General features: G+C 41.5%; 2 protein-coding genes across 4 annotated transcripts; both read left to right on the top strand.

Moving 5' to 3' along the window:
* Positions 1 to 982: 982 nt before the first annotated feature.
* On the top strand, positions 983 to 12910 carry znf384a (zinc finger protein 384 a). 3 transcript variants are annotated; one of them, XM_054605714.1, is made up of 12 exons: positions 983 to 1117; positions 2224 to 2319; positions 3147 to 3214; positions 4130 to 4418; positions 4822 to 4944; positions 5577 to 5740; positions 5854 to 5930; positions 6084 to 6308; positions 7725 to 7892; positions 9216 to 9294; positions 9563 to 9721; positions 10280 to 12910. In XM_054605714.1, the coding sequence occupies exons 3-12, from the start codon at positions 3152 to 3154 to the stop codon at positions 10670 to 10672; spliced, it is 1740 nt and encodes a 579-aa protein (XP_054461689.1). In that variant the 5' UTR covers positions 983 to 1117; positions 2224 to 2319; positions 3147 to 3151; the 3' UTR covers positions 10673 to 12910. The 3 variants fall into 3 exon arrangements, with proteins under 3 accessions (XP_054461689.1, XP_054461686.1, XP_054461687.1); XM_054605711.1 differs by having other exon boundaries at positions 2224 to 2277; XM_054605712.1 differs by lacking the exon at positions 2224 to 2319.
* An 838-nt stretch (positions 12911 to 13748) lies between these two features.
* On the top strand, positions 13749 to 23253 carry kifc1 (kinesin family member C1). The gene is made up of 17 exons (XM_054606050.1): positions 13749 to 13846; positions 15184 to 15276; positions 15687 to 15786; positions 15954 to 16007; positions 16257 to 16340; positions 17552 to 17750; positions 17849 to 18014; positions 18255 to 18422; positions 18572 to 18685; positions 18983 to 19069; positions 19233 to 19430; positions 20333 to 20497; positions 20715 to 20853; positions 21011 to 21150; positions 21301 to 21374; positions 21614 to 21689; positions 22087 to 23253. Exons 2-17 carry the CDS (start codon positions 15187 to 15189, stop codon positions 22129 to 22131), a joined length of 1899 nt encoding a protein of 632 aa, XP_054462025.1. The 5' UTR covers positions 13749 to 13846; positions 15184 to 15186; the 3' UTR covers positions 22132 to 23253.
* The last annotated feature ends 322 nt before the right edge of the window (positions 23254 to 23575 follow it).

Here is a 23575-nt window from a genome sequence, read left to right on the forward strand (position 1 = left end):
CCCACTCAAAGACTAGAGCCATGATAACTGTTGAAGAAAGAAGTGGGTCAGTTTCTCTGACTGAAACTGAAAAATACTAATTGAAAATAATAATAGTGATTGGATATTGAGGATAGCCGACCAAAATGTACATAGATATTGATGATCTTAGAGATGTTCTTAATTCCTCACACTGACTGGATAATTAATAGGCTATACCGGAAGGCACTGTATTGGACTATTAGTAACTGTGTCAAGTTAGCTAGAGATAGCCAACGTGCAGGAAGTTAGACAAAACCATGAATGCATTTTTTCTTATTAATCTTATTTGAATTCTGGCGGAATTTAACACTCACACACGTAAATGTACCCCCCAAAAGGCTCAATTCTTTATATTTATGAAGGAAATGGAACAATGATTTCTCCCACACAAGACAAAAGAGCTACAAAAAACAAACAATGAATGTATGCAATACTTTTCTGTGAATTTTATTGTTATTTACTTGGGTGTTTATTTCTACTTTATTTATTTTATGTTGGATTTGGCTCATTTCTGTTGTATTTTTCTTCTCTATGTCTGGCACTCTTCTGGTGTTTACTTTTGGTTCTGTATATGATTACAGTTTTAAATTAAGATTATAAAAAAATACAAAAACTGCAGGAAGTAAGATGATTTTGTCTTCAAAATTAAGACATAATCCGCCCAAGAAAACCAGGTATTAATGTGTGTAAAATGAAACACACTCAGTGGTACCTGGAACCAATACTTAACATATGGAGAGCAGCGTCCACCTTCCAAATAGATAGTCAAATTATTATTAAAATAAATGTTCTCAGGCAAAAGAGAGCTGACAATTCTGACAGTTCAGAATACATTTTCAAATTTGACAGTGGTACATCCTTCGTTTAAACGGAATGGAAAATCAATATGGCTTTTATTTTTTTAAAGACGTGACCGGAAACGCAGCTGTTTACCTCTGACTTGACTTTGCTGGGGAGAGCTGGAGGGAAAAAAAGGAAAAAAAGGAAGGAAAAAAAGGCATATCTGAGGGGTTTGAGGGGCGGATTTGGACAAAGTTTCCCAACTGTCCCGACCCGAAGAGGCTCCGGGGGGGTTGACGGGGAGTCGATTTCACCGGTAATTAACCCAGGAGTTATTAGTCCGCTGTTAATTAACTGTTATTTTCAGTCTGTCTGAGAGCGCCGTCGTCTCGACCGCCGGAAGTCTGCATGAAGCTGCGTCTCCCACAGAGGCGACGGCGTCGACGTTTTTTTTTTCCTGTCTTCGTTTTTTTTTTTTATTCGAGACTTTTTTTTTTTCTCTTTTTTTTATTTTCTCTGAGCGAGATGAGCAGGGAGTGAGGGACGGAGGCGTAGGGAGCAACGGTGTTTGTGTTTACACAGTGGCAAGCAGGCTGAGCTTTAGAACACACAGGCCTCCTTGTAGCTAGAGCAAGCCAGCGAACAAAAGGAGAGAGTTAATGGAGGCAAGTTAGCTAGCTCCCCTTGTCTTGTTGCGTCCACCAGCTAACGCTAGCCATGTTTGGGTTTTTTTTACCCAGATACCCCGTGGCAGCTGGTTAGCTGCACTGTAACGTTAACACATAGATGCTGAGTGCTTTGCAAGTGGTTTTCTGATTTCAACAAATTATGACAAATTGCTATTGACAAGAATGTATTAAGCAGGGCTAACGTCAGCTAACAGTGCCACAGTGTTTGGAGCCAGCTCGTGCCCCTGACACACTGACTAGTGAACCCGGCAGAAAGCTGCAGCCTGTGGGGAAGGTATTGGCGCGTGCCCTCATTTATGTATAGGATGTGCAGCTGCAGAGGAGATAACGTAAAACATGCCTTGAGGTATGCGTTGCAGATGTTTTGCATGCAATATTTATACACCTCAGTTATTTCAGAGTTTATTTTATTAGTGTATTACGTTGTAATGTTTGAAGTTATTTTATTTTTAATGGGCCAACATTTCGCTAAAAGGGCTCACAACAGTTTATTCATGTACAATGTCATGCCGGCTTTACTAACATGCAATTACATGCATGCTTTTTCTTGGTATGTGGAAATATGGCTAAGCATGGCATTCACAATCTCCACATGCATACAGAAAACCTCAACTTCTTTTTTTGCCACCGGTCTGTAACAGTAGCAAAGTGTGTGGAAATAAAGTGCAAATGCATGGCAAAAAAAAAAAAAATAGAACAATGAAACTATGAAACTTCCTTCTTTGTGCTACAGAAAACATGTTGCCTATGTGTCAGTGGGAGATGATCGGGAAACAGAAGATTGGAGGTTAGATGATGAAAGATAGACAGTCGTCTTTTATTTAAATCAGTGAGTGTTGTCTTCAGCAAACCATATCATGCTCTCTTAGAAAGGATGTTCTTTTTTTTCAACACATACTGTACTGGCGTCCAGTCTGGAAGCCTCTGTGTTACTCCTCCAGCCGATAAATGGTCAGAACATTTTGGCACAGCATTGGGTTGCACTCCAAAACTAGACTCATTAAAACTGATTAAAAAAAAGCCACCGCTCTAAGATTGTGTAGTTTGTTAATAGTGATGCAAACTGTTGTAAGAGACGTGTCAGGAAGTGCATGGGCTGTGTTACAAAACTTTATCAAAAGCCTCAAAGACTGATTATCATTTGTGTTTTCTCAACTCTTACACCTTCTATCCCCCCACGGGATTGAACATCTTTGCCTGATTCCTTTCACATCCTCTTCTCTGTAAATCTGATCAAATAATAAAATATAAAACAAACAAAAAAACTGCATAAACCAAAAAAGCATTTCCCTTCAACCAGGCAGTTGTGTAACAGCTATCTTTCACATCTTACTGGACTGGGATCCTTCAGAAACAATGGTTGCTTGCCTATCGAAGTGGCTGATTTATTGGACACCATAACCAGCCACAACAAACATATGAGCTCCGCTGGCTCATGCTAGTCCTCCACGCTGACCCTGAAACCTGTGCAGTGTGTCATCCAATGGAGGAGAGGATACATGGAAAGGAAACAAACTAAGATGATTGAAATGCAGCCATGCATGGTGTCGTTTCACATGAAAGTTAAAAAAAAAAAAAAAAAAAAAAAAGCATAGTGAGGAGGAGGAAGAGGAGGAGGGCAGTTGTTTTTCTAAGTGTGTTGCTTTTTAATTACAGAAATAATGGACGATTCCCATTTCAACTCGTCATACTTTTGGTCTCCCGTCCCCACTGTACAAGGACAGGTAGAGACAACCTTATTGTTGGAATTGTCTTGAAATACACATGGTATAGTGGTATGTGCTGTCAGAAGATGCCAGGAAGCGATTCATGACCTTGACTGTTTATGGAAAGTTCTTTGAAACGTGACACAACACCAGACAATGATTTGAACAATGCTCGCTAAGTCGGTGAAGTTGGCTTAGTCTCACATGAAAGTTTGAATGCGAGTTGTTGACATGGGGAGGAGGCTTCACTCGATCATGTGATGACTTCTGTCCCTCTCCTCTCTCCTCTCTTCAACCCCTCTTTGGTCCTTTTTCCATTATCTTCCTGCATCTCACATCGGCTTCGTTCTCTCTTCTCCCCCCATTGCCCTCTTCTCCTCTTTCTTCTGACTGATTATCATCTCCCGACATTCACTCTCTCATCCTGCTCCTCACTTCATTCACTACTGACGTCCTCCATCATTACTCCCCTCCCTTTCTCTTCTTCTGTTCTTTTTGCGGTCATCACATGCCCCTTTATTGCCTCACGCATCTTCCTCACCTTCTGCTCCTGTGTTTTCCCTCCATTTAACCTTAACCCATCCTTGACTCCTCTTCTCCACCTTTCCATCCTATCCTTTATTCTCTTTCCTCCTCTTCTGTCCTTTCCCTGTGTCCCTTTTCCTCCTCTTAAACCTGCCTGGCCTTCCATCTTAATCATACCTACTTGTCTATCACCATACCACTCCCTCTTTTCCCAACTCTCCTCACACCTCACCTGCCGTCCTCATCTCTTACGGCCTTCTTCCTCGTGCTTTTCATCCTTAATCTTCCTCCATCCCCACTTCCTCTGCTCCTGCTTTATCCCTTCCTCCTTTCCTCTTTATTGCTTCGCCCCTTCCTCCTTTCCTTCCCTTTTCCCACCAACCCACCCCTCTACTCATCGCTGTCTAGATCGAGAACGCCATGTTCCTGAAACAGGCAAAGGAGCAGCTGGGTCCGGATAAGGCCAATGCGCCCCCCTTCCCTCACGCCTCTGCGTCTTCCACCTCCTCCCCCCACTACCCCACGGCTGTGCTCGCCATCCCCGGCTCGGTGGACGCGGGGCCAGGGGTGCGGCTAGTCCCCAAACAGGAAGGAGGAGGCGGTGGTATGAGTGCGCTCGGGGGACACCTGCACCAGTCGCACACCACCCAGAACATCACCGTTGTGCCTGTTCCCTCTACAGGTATCATGACCGCAGGTGAGTGGGCTGCTGTGTCTTCTTTCCTCACTAGTCATGGCTCGCCATTCTCACATGAATCATCTTATTACATTTGTTCCTTTGTATCACTTTAAGACGAAGGCATGCGAGTCAGGAACACTATAAATATTCAACTACAGCTGCTTCAAGTTTTGATCCGAACAGATTTTTTTGCATTCATAAAAGTCTCTTTGTATTCCATGTCAGTATTAGCAGTTTTAGGATATCGGTTGGCTTGGACCCTTATACAAAGTATGAGTATTTTTTGTGGCTATAAATATTGGCAGTGTCTGTATTGAAGGACAGTGCAGCCATTGTTAGTTGCTCTCAGTAGGAGCGGTAGTTTAATGTCAAATGTTTGTTTGGACCAACAGCCAGATCACAGTTTCTCTCTCCCTCTTAGCGGGGTTAGTGATCACCACCCCTCAAGGCACTCTGGTCCCCACCGCCTCCACGCAGTCATTTGTAGCTGGACACCCCACTGCCACCACCATGATAGTATCTGCAGTGCACCACTCAAATGCAGGTAACACGCGGCCCCTGTTCACCGTCACTTTGGTCATGTCAGCATGTTAGGTAAGGTTTGTAAGGTTTTAGTATTGTCAAAGTTTATGCTCATACTTTATTTTAACATGTACTTGTTTTAAGAATATATTTTGGTCGGTGGGCGGGGCTTCGTTATGGCTTGACTGTTGTCTCACTTTATAGCTAAACGGTGCACTGAAAAATGTTTGTTAGAACATTTGAAAAGAGAAATAGCCATCCATTAACAAAATCTTTATTCATATTTGATCAGCGCTACCTGGTTTAAGAGCTTCACCAGCAGTTTGACAGCTGTTTTAGAGATTCCTCGGCTCTGATTGGTTGACAAATCTTTTTTTATATAAAGTTAGTGAATGCAGCGCTCAAGTCCAGACACACAAATCTCATTTCATTTGAATAAGAGACTTTTGTTTCGATCCACCATTTATTTATTTATTCCCGCCTTTTTTTGTTTGGTGACATCCATACACATTCAAGCATACACACATGTATGTTCATACTTTTTTGTATGTGATGCGTCAGATTCGTCCATGTAATTGCTGTCTTCTCACCAACCTTACCTCCCTTTCCTCTTCTTTACCTTGCTGTCTTTTTTTACTTTTCACTTCTTTCCAGACAAGAAGGAGAACATGGCTGTCCCTCCTGCGGTTGTCATGCCGACGCCATCAAAGCGAGGAAGGAAGAGCAAACAGATGTTGGCCAGAGTGGCTGGAATGGGCGGGGTCCTTCCTCCAGGAAGTGATGCGTTAATATTGGCACACCTCGCCGCTGGTGGACAGGTGAGGGTCTCTTGTATTCTTTGCTCATGGTCTTTTGTTACTGGTTTTCTACACAGCATAGATTGTCAGTGTTTCAGCCTGTCGTCAAAACATATATGTTGTTCTTGTGTTAGCACCACACTGCTGACCCATACGACCTGTCAAATGATGAGGACGATCATACCAACAAAGATGGCCCCAAATCCTACAGGTAGTGGAAACTCTTTCAGATTAAAGAATAGCATTATTGTTTGAGGCATCACAGATTCTTATTGAACATCTGCTGAAACAGGCACCATAGACGTGTAAGCCTACATTACATCCTAATACGTGTTTTCTTCTCTCTCTCCCCTCACTTGTCAAGGTGTCGGATGTGTGCGGTGACGTTCTTCAGCAAGTCAGACATGCAGATCCACGCCAAGTCCCACACGGAGGCCAAGCCCCACAAGTGTCCCCACTGCTCCAAGTCGTTTGCCAACTCCAGCTACCTGTCCCAGCACATCCGCATCCACAGCGGGGCCAAGCCCTACACCTGCACCTACTGCCAGAAAGCATTCAGGCAGCTCAGTCACCTACAGCAGCACACACGGTACTGCACGTGTGTGTGTGTGTGTGTGTGTGTGTGTGTGTGTGTGTGTGTGTGTGTGTGTGTGTGTGTGTGTGTGTGTGTGTGTGTGTGTGTGTGTGTGTGTGTGTGTGTGTGTGTGTGTGTGTGTGTGTGTGTGTGTGTGTGGTGACTGACGAAGGGATTGGGGTTTATATTTCAGTAGAGCTCTGCCTGTCTAAGCACCTTGTACCAAAGTTAAATTCAATCATGGTTCTAAGCTTATTTTTATGTATTTATCAGTGAGGATTGGTTCTTTTCTGAACGCCTGCTTCATCATTATATTCAACAGTTGCTTCCATCACTTTCAAGCTAAGATCTTTGGGTGGATGCATGTTCCAGTGTTGGTAGAGGGGGTCTACTTAGAGCGACAGTTGCCACCGCGGTGTTAACTTTCTCATCCTGTCACAAGCTTGGCCTGGTACTGAATGCATGCATGCTGCTTTATCTCAGTTACTCTATTTTCCTCTGGATCCACCTTTGCTTTTACAAGCCCCCCTTAAAGCATCCCCTCTTTTGTATTAAGACACATTCTGGAGACCTTTCACTGTCTTTGGAGCCACCTGTAATGTTAAAACATCCCCATTGAAAAATAAGTGAAATCTAAAATTATTGAAGGGGATAATGGCAGTGATAATGTTTACAAATGACAGTGGTGATTTGTTAGTGTGCGTACACTTTGTATACTAAACTCAAAATAATGCACGCTCCTTATTGCGTTTGTCATTGTTTTACAGAGCCTACATGTTTTTACACACCCGTACCGTCATATTCCAACACACATAAAGCTTCAAAATCCGACATGTAGAATGGTTTTACTTGTATTTCCTGTAACTGTGTGACGATGTAAGTGATGATAGCACCAATTCATGCCCTCGTGATAAATGTTTTAATTTGACATTTGACTTTGTCATTCACCTTCTCCACGTTTTAAATTCCCACATTTACATGCACTGGGTTTCGGGCCATTCATTTTAAGCAGGAGGCTGCACTCCAATGGCCTGCCACTCGTCTTGAATTTACATTTCAATTTGACCGCAGCAGTGCCAGACATTCATAGACACACTCACACTCCACTCAAAGCAGGGCACCCCAATAGAGAGAGAGAGAGAGAGAGAGAGAAAGAAAGAAAAGCGTGACTGTGCTTGCTGTATGTTTTGGTTCTGTGTTCTCACAACTCAGACACAGCACAAATAGCACACTTTCAAACTTAATGATCTATGGTCAACGCAATTGATCGCCGATCCGTTAACTTTAGCGCATGATTTGGTCCTCAGTTCATGGTAAAGTTTGGTCATGCTGTAGCTTGAAAATCTCTCACTCTTTCTCTCCCTGTTTCTCTCTCTCTTTCTCTCTCTCTCCATCTCCTCACCCCTACAATCCCGGTTTCCCCCGTGTTAGAAACCACACGGAGGCCAAGCCCCACAAGTGTCCCCACTGCTCCAAGTCGTTTGCCAACTCCAGCTACCTGTCCCAGCACATCCGCATCCACACCGGGGCCAAGCCCTACGCCTGCTCCTACTGCCAGAAAGCATTCAGGCAGCTCAGTCACCTACAGCAGCACACACGGTACTGGTCTGGGCCGGTCTGGGTGGGTTTGAATGGCCGGTTGTGTTTTTATGTGTGCATGTACCATATGGAAGCAGGTGTGTAGACTGTTGTGGCATTGTGGACGTTTGCATCTAGTTGCGCTTTAGATTATGTGTCTGTAACATGCTGTGCTGATTTGTCAGAAATGTATTTTTATAAATCAGATCAGAGTTGCCAATCAAGGACATTAAGAGTGGCCTTAAAATTGATTGAGCTTCAAATAGAAAAAAGGTTGCCTATCAGCCACAGCCAAGACCTGGCTTAAGGAGATTTCCTGCCTTCGGTGTGAGAGTATTACCTGCAGTAGACGGCGGTCCAATACCAGGAGTACCAGCACTGGAGCAAAGCAATGTACAGCTGTGGACCAGATAGCAGCAAATGTATTTCAGACACCTAAAAAAAAAATCAATGTCAGTTTGAGTGTACACAATATTTAGAATATTTTTGCCGGTTTACCTTGCCTTTAGACAGCCCTGTCTGACGGGAACTTAAGCTGTTATCTATGTTCTCTTTAAAGCCACCAGACTCCTTTCCTAGAAGAACAGCGGTGTTGCTGGTCTACCGCTGCCTCCATCTGTTTGTGTGTTTGTGTTATTGTGTGGCGTGGTTAGTTCAGATTCACCAAAGTCAAACAATGACACAAACAATCTAACTGACCCAGGCAGCAGTAGACCAATAACTCCTGTGTTCTAAAAATGTAAAAGTACTGTTTTTGTCAATGGAGTCTTGTGGATTTAAAGGAAGCATAGATAATGAATTTGTTCCCCCTTTAGAAAGGGCTGTCTGACAGCAAGGTAAAGTGGGGAAAATATTCTAAATGTAGCGTACACTTAAATATAATCTTTTTTTTAGGTGTCTAAAGACTGTTTTGCTACAGCAGTACATTGCTTTGCTCCCCTGCTGGTACTCCTGTCTGTTTCTCTGACAGCTGACCACAGTCTACTGGAGGTAATACACTGACCACGGAAAAGTACCTCAGACAACCCCACTTCAAACAATCCAAAAAAATCAAGGGGTTGAGCCACTAAGCTGTGATCTCAACGCCATTCAAAACACCATTAATAAGTAAACTTTTATTTGTGAATGATGGTCTAAGTAGGAAGGAGCACACTGCTTTTGAAATAGCATAACACTGCTGTTTGTATGTACAATGTGTTGCTTTGAATAAGATAAAACACAAAATACCTAAAATAGTGCGCTTCAGTCCCTTTTTTACATTTTCTTTCTGCAAGTGCAGCAATAAAGTATGATGTGAGTTGTTTCATTGACTACCGGTGTGCCTTGCTGTGATTTTCTTTTTAGGATTCACACCGGGGACCGACCGTACAAGTGTAACCATCCTGGCTGTGAAAAAGCTTTCACTCAGTTGTCCAACCTACAGGTAAATTGGAGGAAACGTGAATGTAAACTTTATATGTAGGTCCCATGAAAGCTAAGAGGAAATAGAACATTCTTAAAGGAGTTTAAAATGTTTCCAGCCTAGTCAAGATCAAGTTAAATGGTACATCAATTTATTTATTTCACTGTTCAAAGAATTACATTTTTACAAGAAAGTCAAGTGTCTCTTTAAGACTTTTTTTGTTGGACTCTCAACATTTGATTCTGAAGTACTGTGCATGTGGAAAACACAATCTATGCTGCCCCCACAGTCTCACCGTCGGCAGCACAACAAAGACAAGCCGTTCAAGTGCCACAACTGTAACCGTGGTTACACAGATGCTGCCAGCCTGGAGGTGCACCTGTCCACGCACACTGTCAAACACGCCAAGCTGTTCTCCTGTGGCCTCTGTAACCGATCCTATACCTCGGTAAGCACAAATCAGATGTAGTTTTCACACAATGTAGGGATGATAGGGCTGACGGTTTCTCAGGATCAACTCACTCTACAGCCTGAAAGCTCATTTTGAAAACAGATTGATTTTTTTCCTCCCTCTCAGCTTGCTCACTCCATCTTTTCTCTCTTTTCTTTCTCAAAAATTGAGGCAGGAGGCCAAGAGCAAAGCCTAACTTTACATTTATTTTTATCAAACAAAAATAAACTCTCTTCCCTTAAACGGTCCTAAATCAATACCGGAGTACTTACTTGTTTTATGAATGGAGCGGCACACTAGTTAAACTAATCAGTAACGTTCATCCCTGCAAACCCCACCCTGAAAGTTCCTGTAATTTCAGAAAGTACTACTCCTGACCAGGACCTTTATGATGGATAAAATGTCCCATAAACTTAATTTAGACCCTGGTCCCTGAGGTCGAAACGTTATGAGTCCTCAAAAGGTGGAGAAGTCCCTGCGCTCAAAAAGGGGCTATGTTTGTAATTCTGTTTCTGGTTCTGCCATCATGTCCTCTCTCTCTCTCCCCCACCCTAGGAGACATATCTAATGAAACACATGAGAAAGCACAACCCCGACCCGCTCACAGTGGCAGCAACAGTGGCTGCTCAGCAGGCCCAGGGCCTCACCCCGGGCAGGGGCCGAGGTCGAGGCCGTGGGAGAGGCGCGGGCAGAGCAGGCCAGCTCCAAAGCCAGACCAACCCTAACAACAACAACCAGAACTCTGGACCGCCAGGCAGCTACCAGTCAACCCAGCAGCCCTCGGAAGCCGTTGTCCAGTGCCCGTTCGACATGCACCAGTACAAGACGGTGTCAGCCAACGAGATCCAGTACAAACCAGTCTCTGTGGCGGACCTGCCAGTGGTCCACAAAGACCTCTGCCTCACCGTCTCCACCTCAGCCATACAGGTGGAGCACATGAACTCGTAGGCTGCGTCTTCCCACTCTGTTTGAGACATTTCTAATTGTGTCTGCCATGTACAAAGGTCCATATAAACAAGTATTTCAACTGTATTCACGATTAAAGTCTTCTTAAGAAAGAAAAAATGGCGCATGGGGTGGAACATTTTACCAATGTAATGTTCAGAGATACAAGTACAATTTAATTCACCCAACGCCATGTTTTTCCTTCATTTTAAGAAGCTTTAATGTGGAGTACAGCATTAAATGACTTGTCAGAACACAGATATTTTACAATGGGCTTCTCGATTCCTGAGCCCTCTTGTGCCAAGTGTCTCTCAGTAGAAATGCTGGTCAAGGACTCTGTTACAAGTAGTTAATTCCTCAGTCTGGAGCCACATTCCTCCAGTTTGTGAAGACTTAATCAAACCTAATCTGAGATTAGGCATTTATAACATTAAGAATGAGAGTGTGATTCAATTCAAACCTGAATTTCTCAAAAGCATGTGTAGTTTAATTTACCCTTTTCAACTATGAGTAAATGGGCAATAATCACCTAATAGCTTTGTAAAACACACTGAACATTCTGATCCAAAACCAGCAGTCCTCGTCTGAGTATCTTGATAAAAGAGGCTCACTGGTGTCCCGTCTCTTTTTGTATTGCATTGTTTGCAATAGGCACCAATGGATGATGGAGATGTAAAATATCTGTGAAATAATAACAAATCACACTATTCTCTGCACAATTATTGTCCAGAGAAGGGTGTTATTTTTCAACACATTCAGATCACATTAATCTGAACTTTCTCCATTATTTAGTTCAAGCCAAAACAAGGTAGAAAAGGAGGCAAGGAATCAAAGATATAAGACCGTAGGGACCGACTAAGTGGATACATCTGAATATTGAACGACACCTCTGACAACAGAGGTGGCATCTGAAAGGCTGAATTGGAGCCTGAGAAAAGACCTGCAAAAGAAGACGGGCAGGAGAAAGAAAATGGTGAGGTGTTTCACTGGATGGGGCCCCCACCCAGACAGAAAGGACCTGAGGAACCATTTCTTTGTCGGAGCCCAAAGTCTTGACGAAAAGAGACGGAGCGGTTGGAGAATGCACTAAACACGAGGAATCTGCAGCAAAGCGAGATGGAAACATGAGAGAGAGAGAAAAGGGGGTTGGTGGGGTGGGAGGGGTCATAAAGAAAGCACTTGATGAAGCTTGTTCTTCATGTCTATGTTTGCCATTATTGTACTTTTTTCTTTTTTTTTAATATATCATATGTATGTATTTTTATACCAACAGAGGAACGTGTGAACAAACTCAGAGAGAAAGAAAAGTGATGCATGAATGTTTAGGGAACAGAGAGAAAAGTCCTAACGAAGCGTGTTTTTTGTGACTATTCAAAGAATGACAGTGAAATATTCTCCAATAGTAGTAAAGACAGCCCAACTCATCATAGACCGTTGTTGGGGAAATAATGATTGTGTGATATAAATGGCTGACAGGTACTGTTATCAATCTTCTTTTTTTAAAGAATTTTTCATAAATATTACTTATTTCATTATAACCATTGCAAATGTTATACACATTATTATCAATCTGAGGCATTATTGTATTGCGGTATGCTGTACATAAATAGATAGAAAATACTTTTTCATCTGTAAAAGGGAAGTATGTCCTGTGTAAGCATATATGAAAACTAAAGGAACTCAAATGAACAAGTGGCAAATCATTGGCTGTGTCCCAGGTCACCTTTAGTGCTGATGAAGCACATACTTAAAAGTCTGCCAAAGAATGAAAATTCCAGGCCTGACAAGTTGGTTGAACTACAGAAAAATATTTGTTCTCTTTGTGTAACGAATGAATGCGCAAGGGCTTCCTGCATTAACGTTTATTAAGCCTACTGGACGAGATTGTTGTGGCATATATATATAAATGTATATCTTCTTGATAACATAACATAAAACAAGTATCTGTGACCTGGGACACAGCTGCCATGTTTTTTGTGCACAAGCTGTCTCTACCCAATCAGATAGTTCAAGCAGCCGGTAACAACCAGCCGCTTGTCCTCATGTATGCTCCTATTTTAATGTGTCTTTTTATGAAAAATAACAGATTCTCAATACTCCTGATAATGGTATTACTGATGCTCCTGATAATAGTACAGTTATTAACGGCCCTCTTATATGCTTCACTCTTGCATACTGTATGCACAGTTTCACCTCTTGCTCATCTGAACAGACCGTTTCTTCCCTTAAGGAGAATAAAGTTCGAAAAATGTTTATGATGAAAAAAAACCAATGTTATTTGTCTGATTTATTTAATTTCATTCCAGACTGTGTGGAACTGATGGGAATGCACGATTAAGTAATGTTTTGTTGTTTGAGTAAGTTTGTTCCGTGGTACAGAACTGTTTAAAAGGCAGTGTACGCTGTGTGAAAGGATTCCATGTGCTGAAAAGGGAAGAGAGTCCAAGATAATAGCTCCCACAATTAATGTTGGTGTTTTTAAAAAGAAAAAGAAATATATATTATTGATAGCCTACCAAATATAATAATTACATATGATGTCATTGCAGGGCAGCCAGAGCCACATTTGTCACATATGAGCAAATTAATTCATGCAGGGAATTTAGTGGCCTGGAGTAAGTAAAGAGCTGATATAAACACTACAGCGTGCAAACACAAATTAAGTAAGGGTGAAACAACGTTTTTTGTTACTATTCAAAGAAAGAAAGTGAAATATTCTCCAATAATAGTGAGGACAGCCAAACTCATCATAGACAGGTACTGCAATTAATCGTATTTTTTTAAAGACATGTTCATACATATTACTACTTTCATTATAGCCGTTGCAAATGTAACACACATTGTCAATTATCAATGCCTCAGATTGACATTGTATTAGTGACGTGGCTTCAACGTAGTTTAAAATGTGATTCGTTTGATCACTTAGTCGCCAAACTAGTCTGGACTAGCCTTTACTTTCCTGGGATGAAAAGCACTGCTATCAGCGTATATACCCGCCCAAGCGGGAGACTCCTTACGTCCTAGCAAGCGTATATAAAAACAGGCGGGGTTCAGCCGGGCTCAACCAATCATGGCAGCTCGTCCGAAGCACCCACCAAAACAGTTCAATTTCAAATTCAAACGGCCGGAAACAGTGGATTGGAAACAGCCTTTCGCGAAAACTCAGCGTTAGTTAAGGTACATTTTTTTAATAACTCAAAGTGTATTGTTTCTTTCAATTCATTTTTAAGGGGGTTACAAAAGTATGTTTAAATGGGATAGTTCCTGGATAGTTTACTACTCGGATATTAAGCTATTTACCTGTAATGCTCTCGGTAACGGGTAGCAGTGAGCTCTACATGGCTAACTGTTCGCTATGAATAACCTGAAACGTTAGACCTCATTGACCTGAGCTCAGACTACTATTGTTTTTGAGTAAATTAAAACGCATAACGTTAATGTGTGGATTGTTTTGTCTATAAACACATACTCAGAGGAATACATTATTTTCTTCTCCAACTAAAGTTGTATGGAGCTAGGGCTGCAATGAAAGGTCTATCTAACCTAGCTATATATTATTGAAACATTGTTTCTGAGAATGTCAGCAATTGTTCCATAGGGAAAATAATTTAACAATAACTTAATTTTCCTGTAAGGGTTGCCATGGAAACCAAGAAGGTGTGTGTGTATGTGCGTGTGCTCAGACATACACACATGTCTGGGTCTATTTTTGAAGAAATGTAAATGGTCGATTTCCCCCTTAAACAGGCCCTTTTTCACAGCAGACAATTTGACCTGTCATAGGGTAAACACAGGGGTAATTAGATCAAATGTCCCATTCTGTCCCATTCTCAAGTCACAGACAATACCAGCGCCCAGGCCAACGGAAATGGAACATTGCAATGATTAATATTACTAGTTACACCTTTGTTTACCCTGCAAGGACATGTCAAAATGGCTGCTTTAAAAAGGGCACATAACAGTTTACAGTAGATGTCCTCAAGCCGGGCAGATTTGACCATGTACGTCGATTTAGGAGTCGCGTTGCAACAGCTTTTTGTTTCTTGGGGAATCGTGTAAACCCTCAGCCTTCCCACGGCAGCACTGTTCTGTGAGAGTTCAAAAGCTTTGTGATTTAGCATCATGACTTTCAGATATCAGATCAGATATTGCCATTCACATTTGATGTAGATCTGGTTAATCTGCTTGGTTGAGGTTGTGAAAGTATCCTACGGTGCCTGTGAATGGCCAAAACTACACACACACACACACACACACACACACAAGCTCAAAAACCATGTCAGATAACAAAGAATACCACCTCTGATGAGTGTGCCACGTCTTCAAGCATTCCTAGCCCCTCAGCGAAAACTTCCCATTCTGTGGCGACACAGCAACGGTCAATAAAAACTCTTTGCAGTTTTTGCTTCATGAAGGTCTTGAGATTCCACTTACCAACCCAACTGTGATCTACCGTTGCCATGATGGTGTTTATGTATTGTTTGCATCATAATTGACCTCTTCACCCTCAACAGAACATGTCCCGCTTGCCAGTCAGTTCAAGCAAGAGGGTCCTCCTTACGAGCAGCAGCAGCTCAGAGAATGGACAAGACTTTGCGCCTGCTCAGGTTTGTACTAAAACCTTCTACATCTTTTATGTCTGTCTGCTGCACTTCAAGCTGCTCTGCATGTAAAGTAGCCTGTTATCCAGCTCATAAGGTCCAGCACCCAGGTGTTGGCCTACCACAAGATCTTAACAGTAAAATCTAGTTCTTGTCGTGGCCGTGTCAATGTGTTGTCGGTTTAAAATTTCCCATTAAAGTTTTTGGTGGTGCTGTATTGGATTGCATTCAGCTGTCAAGCATTTGTGTTGTCTCATCTATAATGGGATCCATCCATAGAGCCCACATAATAAAGACTAAGTGAACATCTCTGCGTCCCGATAATGATCATGCATGATAAGTGTGGGAGAAAAATGTGACTATTGTTATAGCCCAAGAAGTTGAATCATTGCTGGTGGTGCTTTTTGTGTTTGCAGAAGAAGATTCGCAAGGACCCAGAGCCTGTCAAACCACATGCAGCAGCTACAATCATCGGTGGCAGGCGGCCTCTTGTTGCAGCAACCAGGGCACCTATTGGTAAGTTAGCTGGCTTTTAGAATCTTTGTTTTTGGTTTTTCACCAGTCAGAATTCACAGAGAGTATGAGATCATTTGAGGAGAACTTCAAGCTTGTGTATTTTTATTTTATATTTTGTTTTTATTTTAAAACATAAACCTCTCTGTCCTACTTTGTCCTCTACACAGCTAGACCAGTCAGAGGTGTGGGAGCTGCCACCGTGGCTGTTGCTCCGTCCAGAGGTAAGAGGAGCTTTCTGCCTGGTGATGGAGGAAAGTGCATACGCTGGGCAGTGTTCTTTTATGTCAGGATTGCAGGCCTTGTTTTCACCAAACTTCACTGGAGCAGAGAATGAGCATTACAGTTTGCGTTTATTTGGGGTATAATGACTGCAGTAGTGCGTTGGATCGACCATAACCACGGGGTATTGTTATCAAGGTAATGGGTAAAGGATTTTGACATTGTTATTTACAGTGTTATTTTTCCGTCAGGTGTCCTGAAACGATCTATAGCTTCAACTGCAGCAAAGGGAAGCAATGTGAAACAATCTGTCGCACCCCCAGGCGCAAAAACAGGTGAGAAATGTATTCTACTTGGTTCTTGTTCCTTGGTGAATTAGTTAATGAGCTATGAGCATTTCTGGCTGATTAAAACCATGGCATGGAGTTTAAAGCTAGGTTGCCTCAAAAAGGATTAATTTAATCTGAGATTAGTTCTGTTAAGAGTTGAGCAAAATCCAGATTTGAATTAAGCAACGCTCTATTTTACATTTAAAAAGTAATCACCGTTTAGTAAATCCAAGTTTAAACAAAGTTGAAATCATTTAATCAAAATACTTGCTTACCCAAATTAGAATAAATTAACAAATAAATGTGCCTTCTGTCTGGAACTAGTGGGTAGACTAAAAAATTTTCTAATAGGCCATAAAACGCTACATTGTTTGCCAGCTAGCTAAAAATACAGTAAATTAGCATAAACGTTAGTCATGATGACTCCCCAGAGAAGCTTGAATTGCTCCTCCTTTGAGAAAACTTTGGGTTGAATTAATGGAGCAATTTGGCCAAATAATAGTAGATTTTGTAGAAGATATAATATTATTTATTATTACGTTTTAAAAAAGGCAGCCATATTTAAAGTTAAGAGTTAATACTGGATCCCAGTTTAAATTGGAGTTTAAAGTTTTGCTGCAACAGAATTAAATAAAGTAGAGAGTAAAAACAAAACTAAGGTTTAAAGAGATGTATGATTTAATCTTTCTTAATTTGAAGATAGTTTTTAAAGCTTGGTACAACATGATTTAAAGTTAAACCACGATAAATTCAGAGATAAAGTCTCTGACATGTTTAAAAGCTGTTAATGAGAGATTACATTTTTTACCAACCTGCTTAAGGTGCAAGGAAAAAAGCTGAATGGTCCTAGTTTTTTGCAGACTCTCTTAAAATAAGATGTTCTCTATGTGCAGCATGTTATTTAGAATAGGCCTATTTCACAACCGACATTTTGACTTGTCATAGACGGAAAAGCACAGGTGTAAATTCTAACATTAACAATGGCTGTGCTCTATACAAGTGTCCCAGTGAGCTGGGACAGGGAGCCAGCATGCACAGTGCCAGGGCAGACGCAGTGGAGTTCGGACACCTTTCATTTTATAATGTACACCAGTGCTGTTTCCTACTGGGACACGTCAGGCAAAGTCTTGTTCTGTAGTCATCTGAAAGAAAACTGGGGACGACTCTGAGATGTGAATGGAACCCTCACATCTGTTGCTAATGCTTGTTGTGTCCAGATGGGGGTGGGGGTCCCAAGCGGCAAGCATGGGACCTGAAGGGCAAGGTCAGCGACATGGAGGGTAAGATCCGCACCTACCAGACCAAGGTCAAAGCTGCCAACCAGGAGAACGAGGTGCTGAGAGGCACGATGGTCCAGAGCCAATCAAGAGTGGTTGAAATGGAGCAAAACCTTGTGAGGCAGAGGAGCCAGATCAGGTACCAAGAACCATTCCACTTGTAAATAGTGAATGGCTCTCATTGTATTGTGGTTCATCTTGACAGAAAGAAATGTCCGGTCTTCTCTGTGGTTTCAGGGAGTATGAGGCCGAGCTGCAGGCACTGTCAGGAGTGCGGGAGGAGTTGGAGAAGGTGTCTAGTGATAAGAACACTCTTGAAAAGGAGCTCTCCAACTTAGAGAGTAAATATAAGGTCATGGAGACTCTGCGGGACAGCCAGGAGACAGAGCTGCAAACTCTCAAGGTATGACGTCTGCTGCTGGAATACCAGCTAATACTGGCTGCGTGGTTTCATTACGTAAATATGGCATAATTAAAGTGCGTAACCTAAATTAAACTAGTGCCCTACCACACAACTAATATTTACTCAAGCAAACAACTGAGCATTTAACAACCCATAAAGGAACCGTTACTTTCTAGAAATACAATCAAGAAGTTAGAATATTATTTTCATAAGTTTCTTCTGTCTGTCTTTCCTCTCCAGATGAAGCTGTCTGTGCAGGAGACGACTCTGTCCCGCCTGCAGCTGACCCTCAGAGACACGGAGGAAGAGGTCTGCTCTCTCAAGGACACTGTGGTCCGGCAGGAGGACGAGCTTCATGCCGGGGAGATGGAGCGCCGGCGGCTCCACAACACCATCCAGGAGCTCAAGGCAAGTTCCAACACAGCGCACACCTCGACACAGCCCAGTGACAGAACGGATCTATTTCTACTCTACCGAGGAAAACGCTGGTGAACATTTGGTTCTTTCGTTTTTCATTTCTTTTCTTTACTAATTTGTCCATCACCCTTTTCATGCAGGGCAACATCAGGGTCTTTTGCAGGGTGCGCCCTCTGGTGGAGGGAGGCCTCAGCAAGCACATCCAGCTCCCAGTCAGCGACAACAAGACGATAACGCTGGCCAAAACAGAGGAGGTGAGAATCCTGTTGGCATAACACATCAGATATATGAATAAATAGATAAATCAAGGCATGTTTGTACTCTGTAGCCACAGTAGCAGGTATCACCCAGTGTTTCCAAGGTGTATTTACTGTCTAGCCAGCCAGTTACATTGTTGATGAGAAAGTAATTACTTGGATGTCAAAGTTAACATAGCAAACATGTTCTCAGTGCTCCACCAAACTGGACTTAAAGAAGAGGCAGAAATGTTGCCTTTTGTTCCGTTAGCATGTCTTTTGACAAAACTTAATTCTGCCTTTTCTGCTCTTTAGTCTCACACAGGAAAAGCTGCTGACACTCAGAAAAATTACAACTTCAATTTTGACCGAGTGTTTGGCCCCCAGTCTTCGCAACAGGAGGTAAACAACATGCATCAAAATGTACAATATATATAGGTATATAATAGTATAATGTACAATAGGTATAGGTCTTCAAGTTGTCATGAATACATACCATGTATGAAACGTGAATATTTAGTGGCAGAGCAGGAAACTCATGGTGATTTTGTCAATTTGTTTCCAGGTCTTTGAAGAGATCTCTCTGCTGGTGCAGTCCGCATTGGACGGCTACAACGTCTGCTGCTTTGCCTATGGCCAGACGGGGAGCGGGAAGACGTACACCATGGAGGGAGACGAGTTTGACGAGTCCAGAGGTGTCATTCCTAGAGCCGTGAAGCAAATCTTCAGAGCAGCAGAGAAACTGGGAACACAGGGCTGGGAGGTCAGTGTGTAATGTCACGCATGTGAACACATACAGGGAAGGAGGTAGTATTCAAAATGAACTCTTGTCTATATCATCTGGAGAAAAAATATTTTTACTCAGTTAAAGCATTTTTAACATGCCATGACTTCTTTTTTCTGGCCATTTTTGGAGAAACGTGTTGTGAACACAATGCTGTTATTTGTCTCATTCAACCATCAGTATCAGGAGGGGAAAATGGATCGGAACTTATTTAGTTAAATCCTGGTATCAAAAATTTGTAAACTTCATGAATCGTGCTGCAGCTAATAATCATTTTACTTAATGCTATAAATGAACACAGCATTGCCGCGAACAAAAGTTTTGCTAAAATTACCTACTTATTGATGACTAATGTGATGACCAACTAAAAGTATTAAATGAAATAGCTTGAAATGGAAAAATAACAAATAGATAATTGTTCAATTTACTAATAGTTCTCAGTACTACTGCAGACACCAGCACTACTTATTCAGCAAAATTCAAACTCTGGACTCTGGATTTTACACTGATTCAGATACATGTGTATTATTACTTATTATTTACAATAGGACAACACAATGTCATAATACAGTGCAAGACAGATGCACAGAGACAAGTTCATGGACAGAACTCCAGGCTGTAGGATGAGAAGAACTTTCACACTAGTCTGATATTAAAGCAACATAAAAAAAAAACCTCTCTATTTCCCAGAGTATCACATCGGTGTCGATTCATACTGTTGATACCAGCCCCAAAAAAACAAATCAAGGACAGACACTACATTCAACAACACATTTCTGTGTCCTATTTTCACTCTGCATGTTTGTGTCTGTAGGAGATTATGATGAGGTAAGGGGACCGTTCCTTATTAAATGTCTGAACCATTTCTGTTTTGATCTCAGTTCAACTTCACGGCAAGCTTTGTGGAAATTTACAACGAGGGCCTGCGGGACCTCCTTTACTCTGGCAAGGCCAGCAAGAGGCCCGAGCACGAGATCCGAAAGTCCTCCAACAACGAGGTGACCATCACCAACCTCACATACGAAAGGGTCTGCAACGAGGATCAGGTACGCTGGCCACATCTAAGCCCCTTAAGTCATTGGACTGCTCAGGAACATAATTGACATGTTACAGACAATATGAAAGACTGCAGTCATTCACAGTAGAGTTAAATCAAGTCAAATCAATCAAGTAGGATTGTCATATAAATAACTATCTACCTATTTTATTTCTACATGTGTTCCTCTAGATTAACTACTCTGTTTGATCCCCCTCACCTGCCAGGTTCTCGGCCTCATCATGTTGGCCAATCAGAATCGCTCCACGGCCCAGACGGCCCAGAACGACCGCTCCTCTCGCTCCCATTCAGTGTTCCAGCTGGATATCGAGGGAGTGAACGTTGGCAGGGATGTCAAATGCAAGTGTGCGTATAACCCCACTGACTACACCGGTATCAGACATGTGGTTTCACTTGTGTATTTAGAATACAACTCTGTGCACATTTTTATAATCTGATTTCTACACTATCTTTATACTTTGATAACCCTGTTTTGGTATTTTGTCTCTTTTTGTGTGTTTAGCCACTCTGTGCCTGGTGGACTTGGCCGGCAGCGAGCGGATGCTGAAGAGTCAGTCTCAAGGAGAGCGCTTTAAGGAGATGACCGCCATCAACGGCTCCCTTTCCAACCTCGGCATAGTCATCACCGCGCTGGCCAACAAGGTCTGTAAGCACAGTGCTGAGCTCAGAGAGGCTCTGGAGCCTGGAGATATATGGTTTATTTACACCCTACAAAACAACACCTTTAAATTCTGATCATTTGTTCAGTATTTATTTGGTTGTGGCATAAATTGATTTGTGTTTGTGTTCCAGGAGAGCTATGTTCCATACAGGAACTCCAAGCTGACCTACCTGCTGCAGGGATGCTTGGGAGGAAACAGCAAAACGTGAGTTCCTGAACAAAATGGCTTCCAGACATCAGTGGTCTACGCTGATGCTGTCTTATGTTGTGTCACCAGTCACCACTTCGTTTTCAATCATTTGTCAACAACAAGGAGTTTTATCCTAAATTCAGAAGCTAATTTGATTTCAAGTAAGTTCAGCCTCTATATTAGAGCTGGTTATCAGGAAAGAGGGCATTCAGAGTTCTTTCATTCTAATAAGTTTATTTCTGTTGTCATCCCAGCCTGATGTTTGTGAACATTGCCCCAGAGCCAGACAGCTTTGGAGAAACCCTGAACTCCTTGAGGTTTGCAAGCAAGGTGAGTGGCATCTATGGTTGTTTAAAGTCCAGTCTTGATGACACAGCTGGTAAAACATTACATGAGTACATGAATCACATGATGTGAAACTGTAGATATAAGTTAACTAAGTAAAATTTAAAAAACTCTTAAAGATAAAGTAAGTAAAGTAGTTCCTGGGTCAAAAATTCCCCAATCTAGCTTCGTTAAACAAATATGTTTTTTTGATCTAATCAAATGATCTGTTTACTTGACCCACAGCTTCATTGTTCACCATTTTTTATTTAAATCTGTTGACTAGTTTTAGCCAAATGACTCCTGGAATGCTTTTTAACACTTATTTACATTAACAGTATTTTCATAGAATTGCGATTGATTGTTTTTTACATGTGATGTTTTGTGTTTACTCTCTTTACAGGTGAACGACTGTGTGATTGGGACTGCAAGTGCCAACAGGAAGTAGAGCAAAGTGCTTAAAAAACGTGGTTCTTACTATTTTTACCATTATTTATGGTCACAACATGAAATGTTCAGTATAATTGTTTTGCAACTCTTTTGACTTGTACATTGTGCAGTTTGTCACATTATGGTGCTGAATCAGGCTGAATGGTTCAGGGGTTGCCGTGTTGCCATTCTTCAATCAATTCTTTGCACCTTTTGAGCTTTAACAAAATAGAGACAGTAAAACGTGCGCCTGTAAATAAAAAACAACCCCACAGTCGGAACCGGAACCAGACGACGCATGATGTTTGTTTGTTGTTGATGACATATTGTTTTTGGGATGCTTGCTGTCAGATTTCAGAACAGTCTGCTGAGCTACTGTTTACCCGTCAGAACAGTCATCACTCATAGAGACGGCATCACACCAACTCTGTTAAACTATTTGATATTTCTCTCAAGTTGGGCTGAAAACCAACATTTGAAAGGGAGAGAAATGATAAACAAGTAACCAGAGACTTACTGGATTCATTTCTGAGTGATCTGTGAAGAACATGACAACATCTGCACCACGGCTATCTTATCTTCCCGGAATTGAGTGATTCCACTTACGATTCAAATTCTGTAAAGTATAAGACAAAACACAAACAACAAAGAATTTTCTTTGGTTACTGTATTAAAGCTTGTATTCGTTTATGCCACATTTTAACTATTAAGCTGAAGTAACTGCATAGTATCCTAATTACTCAAAATATAAGGTGACCTGGCAACCATATTTTCAGTTTTGGCAACAAAAAGCCGGTGCCTGATTGCCAGTCTGGCAACCACTTTTAAAAGTTAGTGTTGAGCTCGATAAAAGCCAAAAACTAAAATGATTTTGTATATTCTCAGGACTTTGATTAGTGATCACTAATACAGGCTTTTAAACATGTAATCAAGTGGATGTGTACATACGCATGTTTTTAGTTCTTGATTTATGAGGAAATTCTCTATTTGAGTCATTTAATCTCAGTTGGACATGTCCTATTTAAGTAAGAGGACTCGTATTAAGTTGGTTTTTTTTCTCGATTTAAATATGATGTGTTTTGTATAACTTGCACAATAGTTGCAAATAAATGTAGTGTGGTGAAATCACTTTTGTTTTTCTTGACTTTTGCTGATAAACGGTCATTGTTTGTTAGTTTTCTATCTTCTCTATGATCCAACATGATGTTATAATAAAGACAGTCATTAGATGGACTACTTATATTCCCTTTGCTGCTTTACCTTTATTTCATATGAGTTTTGCCAATGCTTTCCTAAACATAAAGCATGTTAATAGCAAATTAGATGGAATTCCCTTGTTTTACTTTTTAGACAAATTACTTGAGTTTCATCAGAGTTATGTTTAAACATCAACCCTGGAGGACAAACCATTAACACGACTAACTTATTGTTGGTCGTGTACAGTACATTCCTTAAGGCTTTAA

This window comes from Anoplopoma fimbria, chromosome 10 (genome assembly GCF_027596085.1).
Source record: "Anoplopoma fimbria isolate UVic2021 breed Golden Eagle Sablefish chromosome 10, Afim_UVic_2022, whole genome shotgun sequence".
Lineage (NCBI taxonomy): Eukaryota > Metazoa > Chordata > Actinopteri > Perciformes > Anoplopomatidae > Anoplopoma > Anoplopoma fimbria.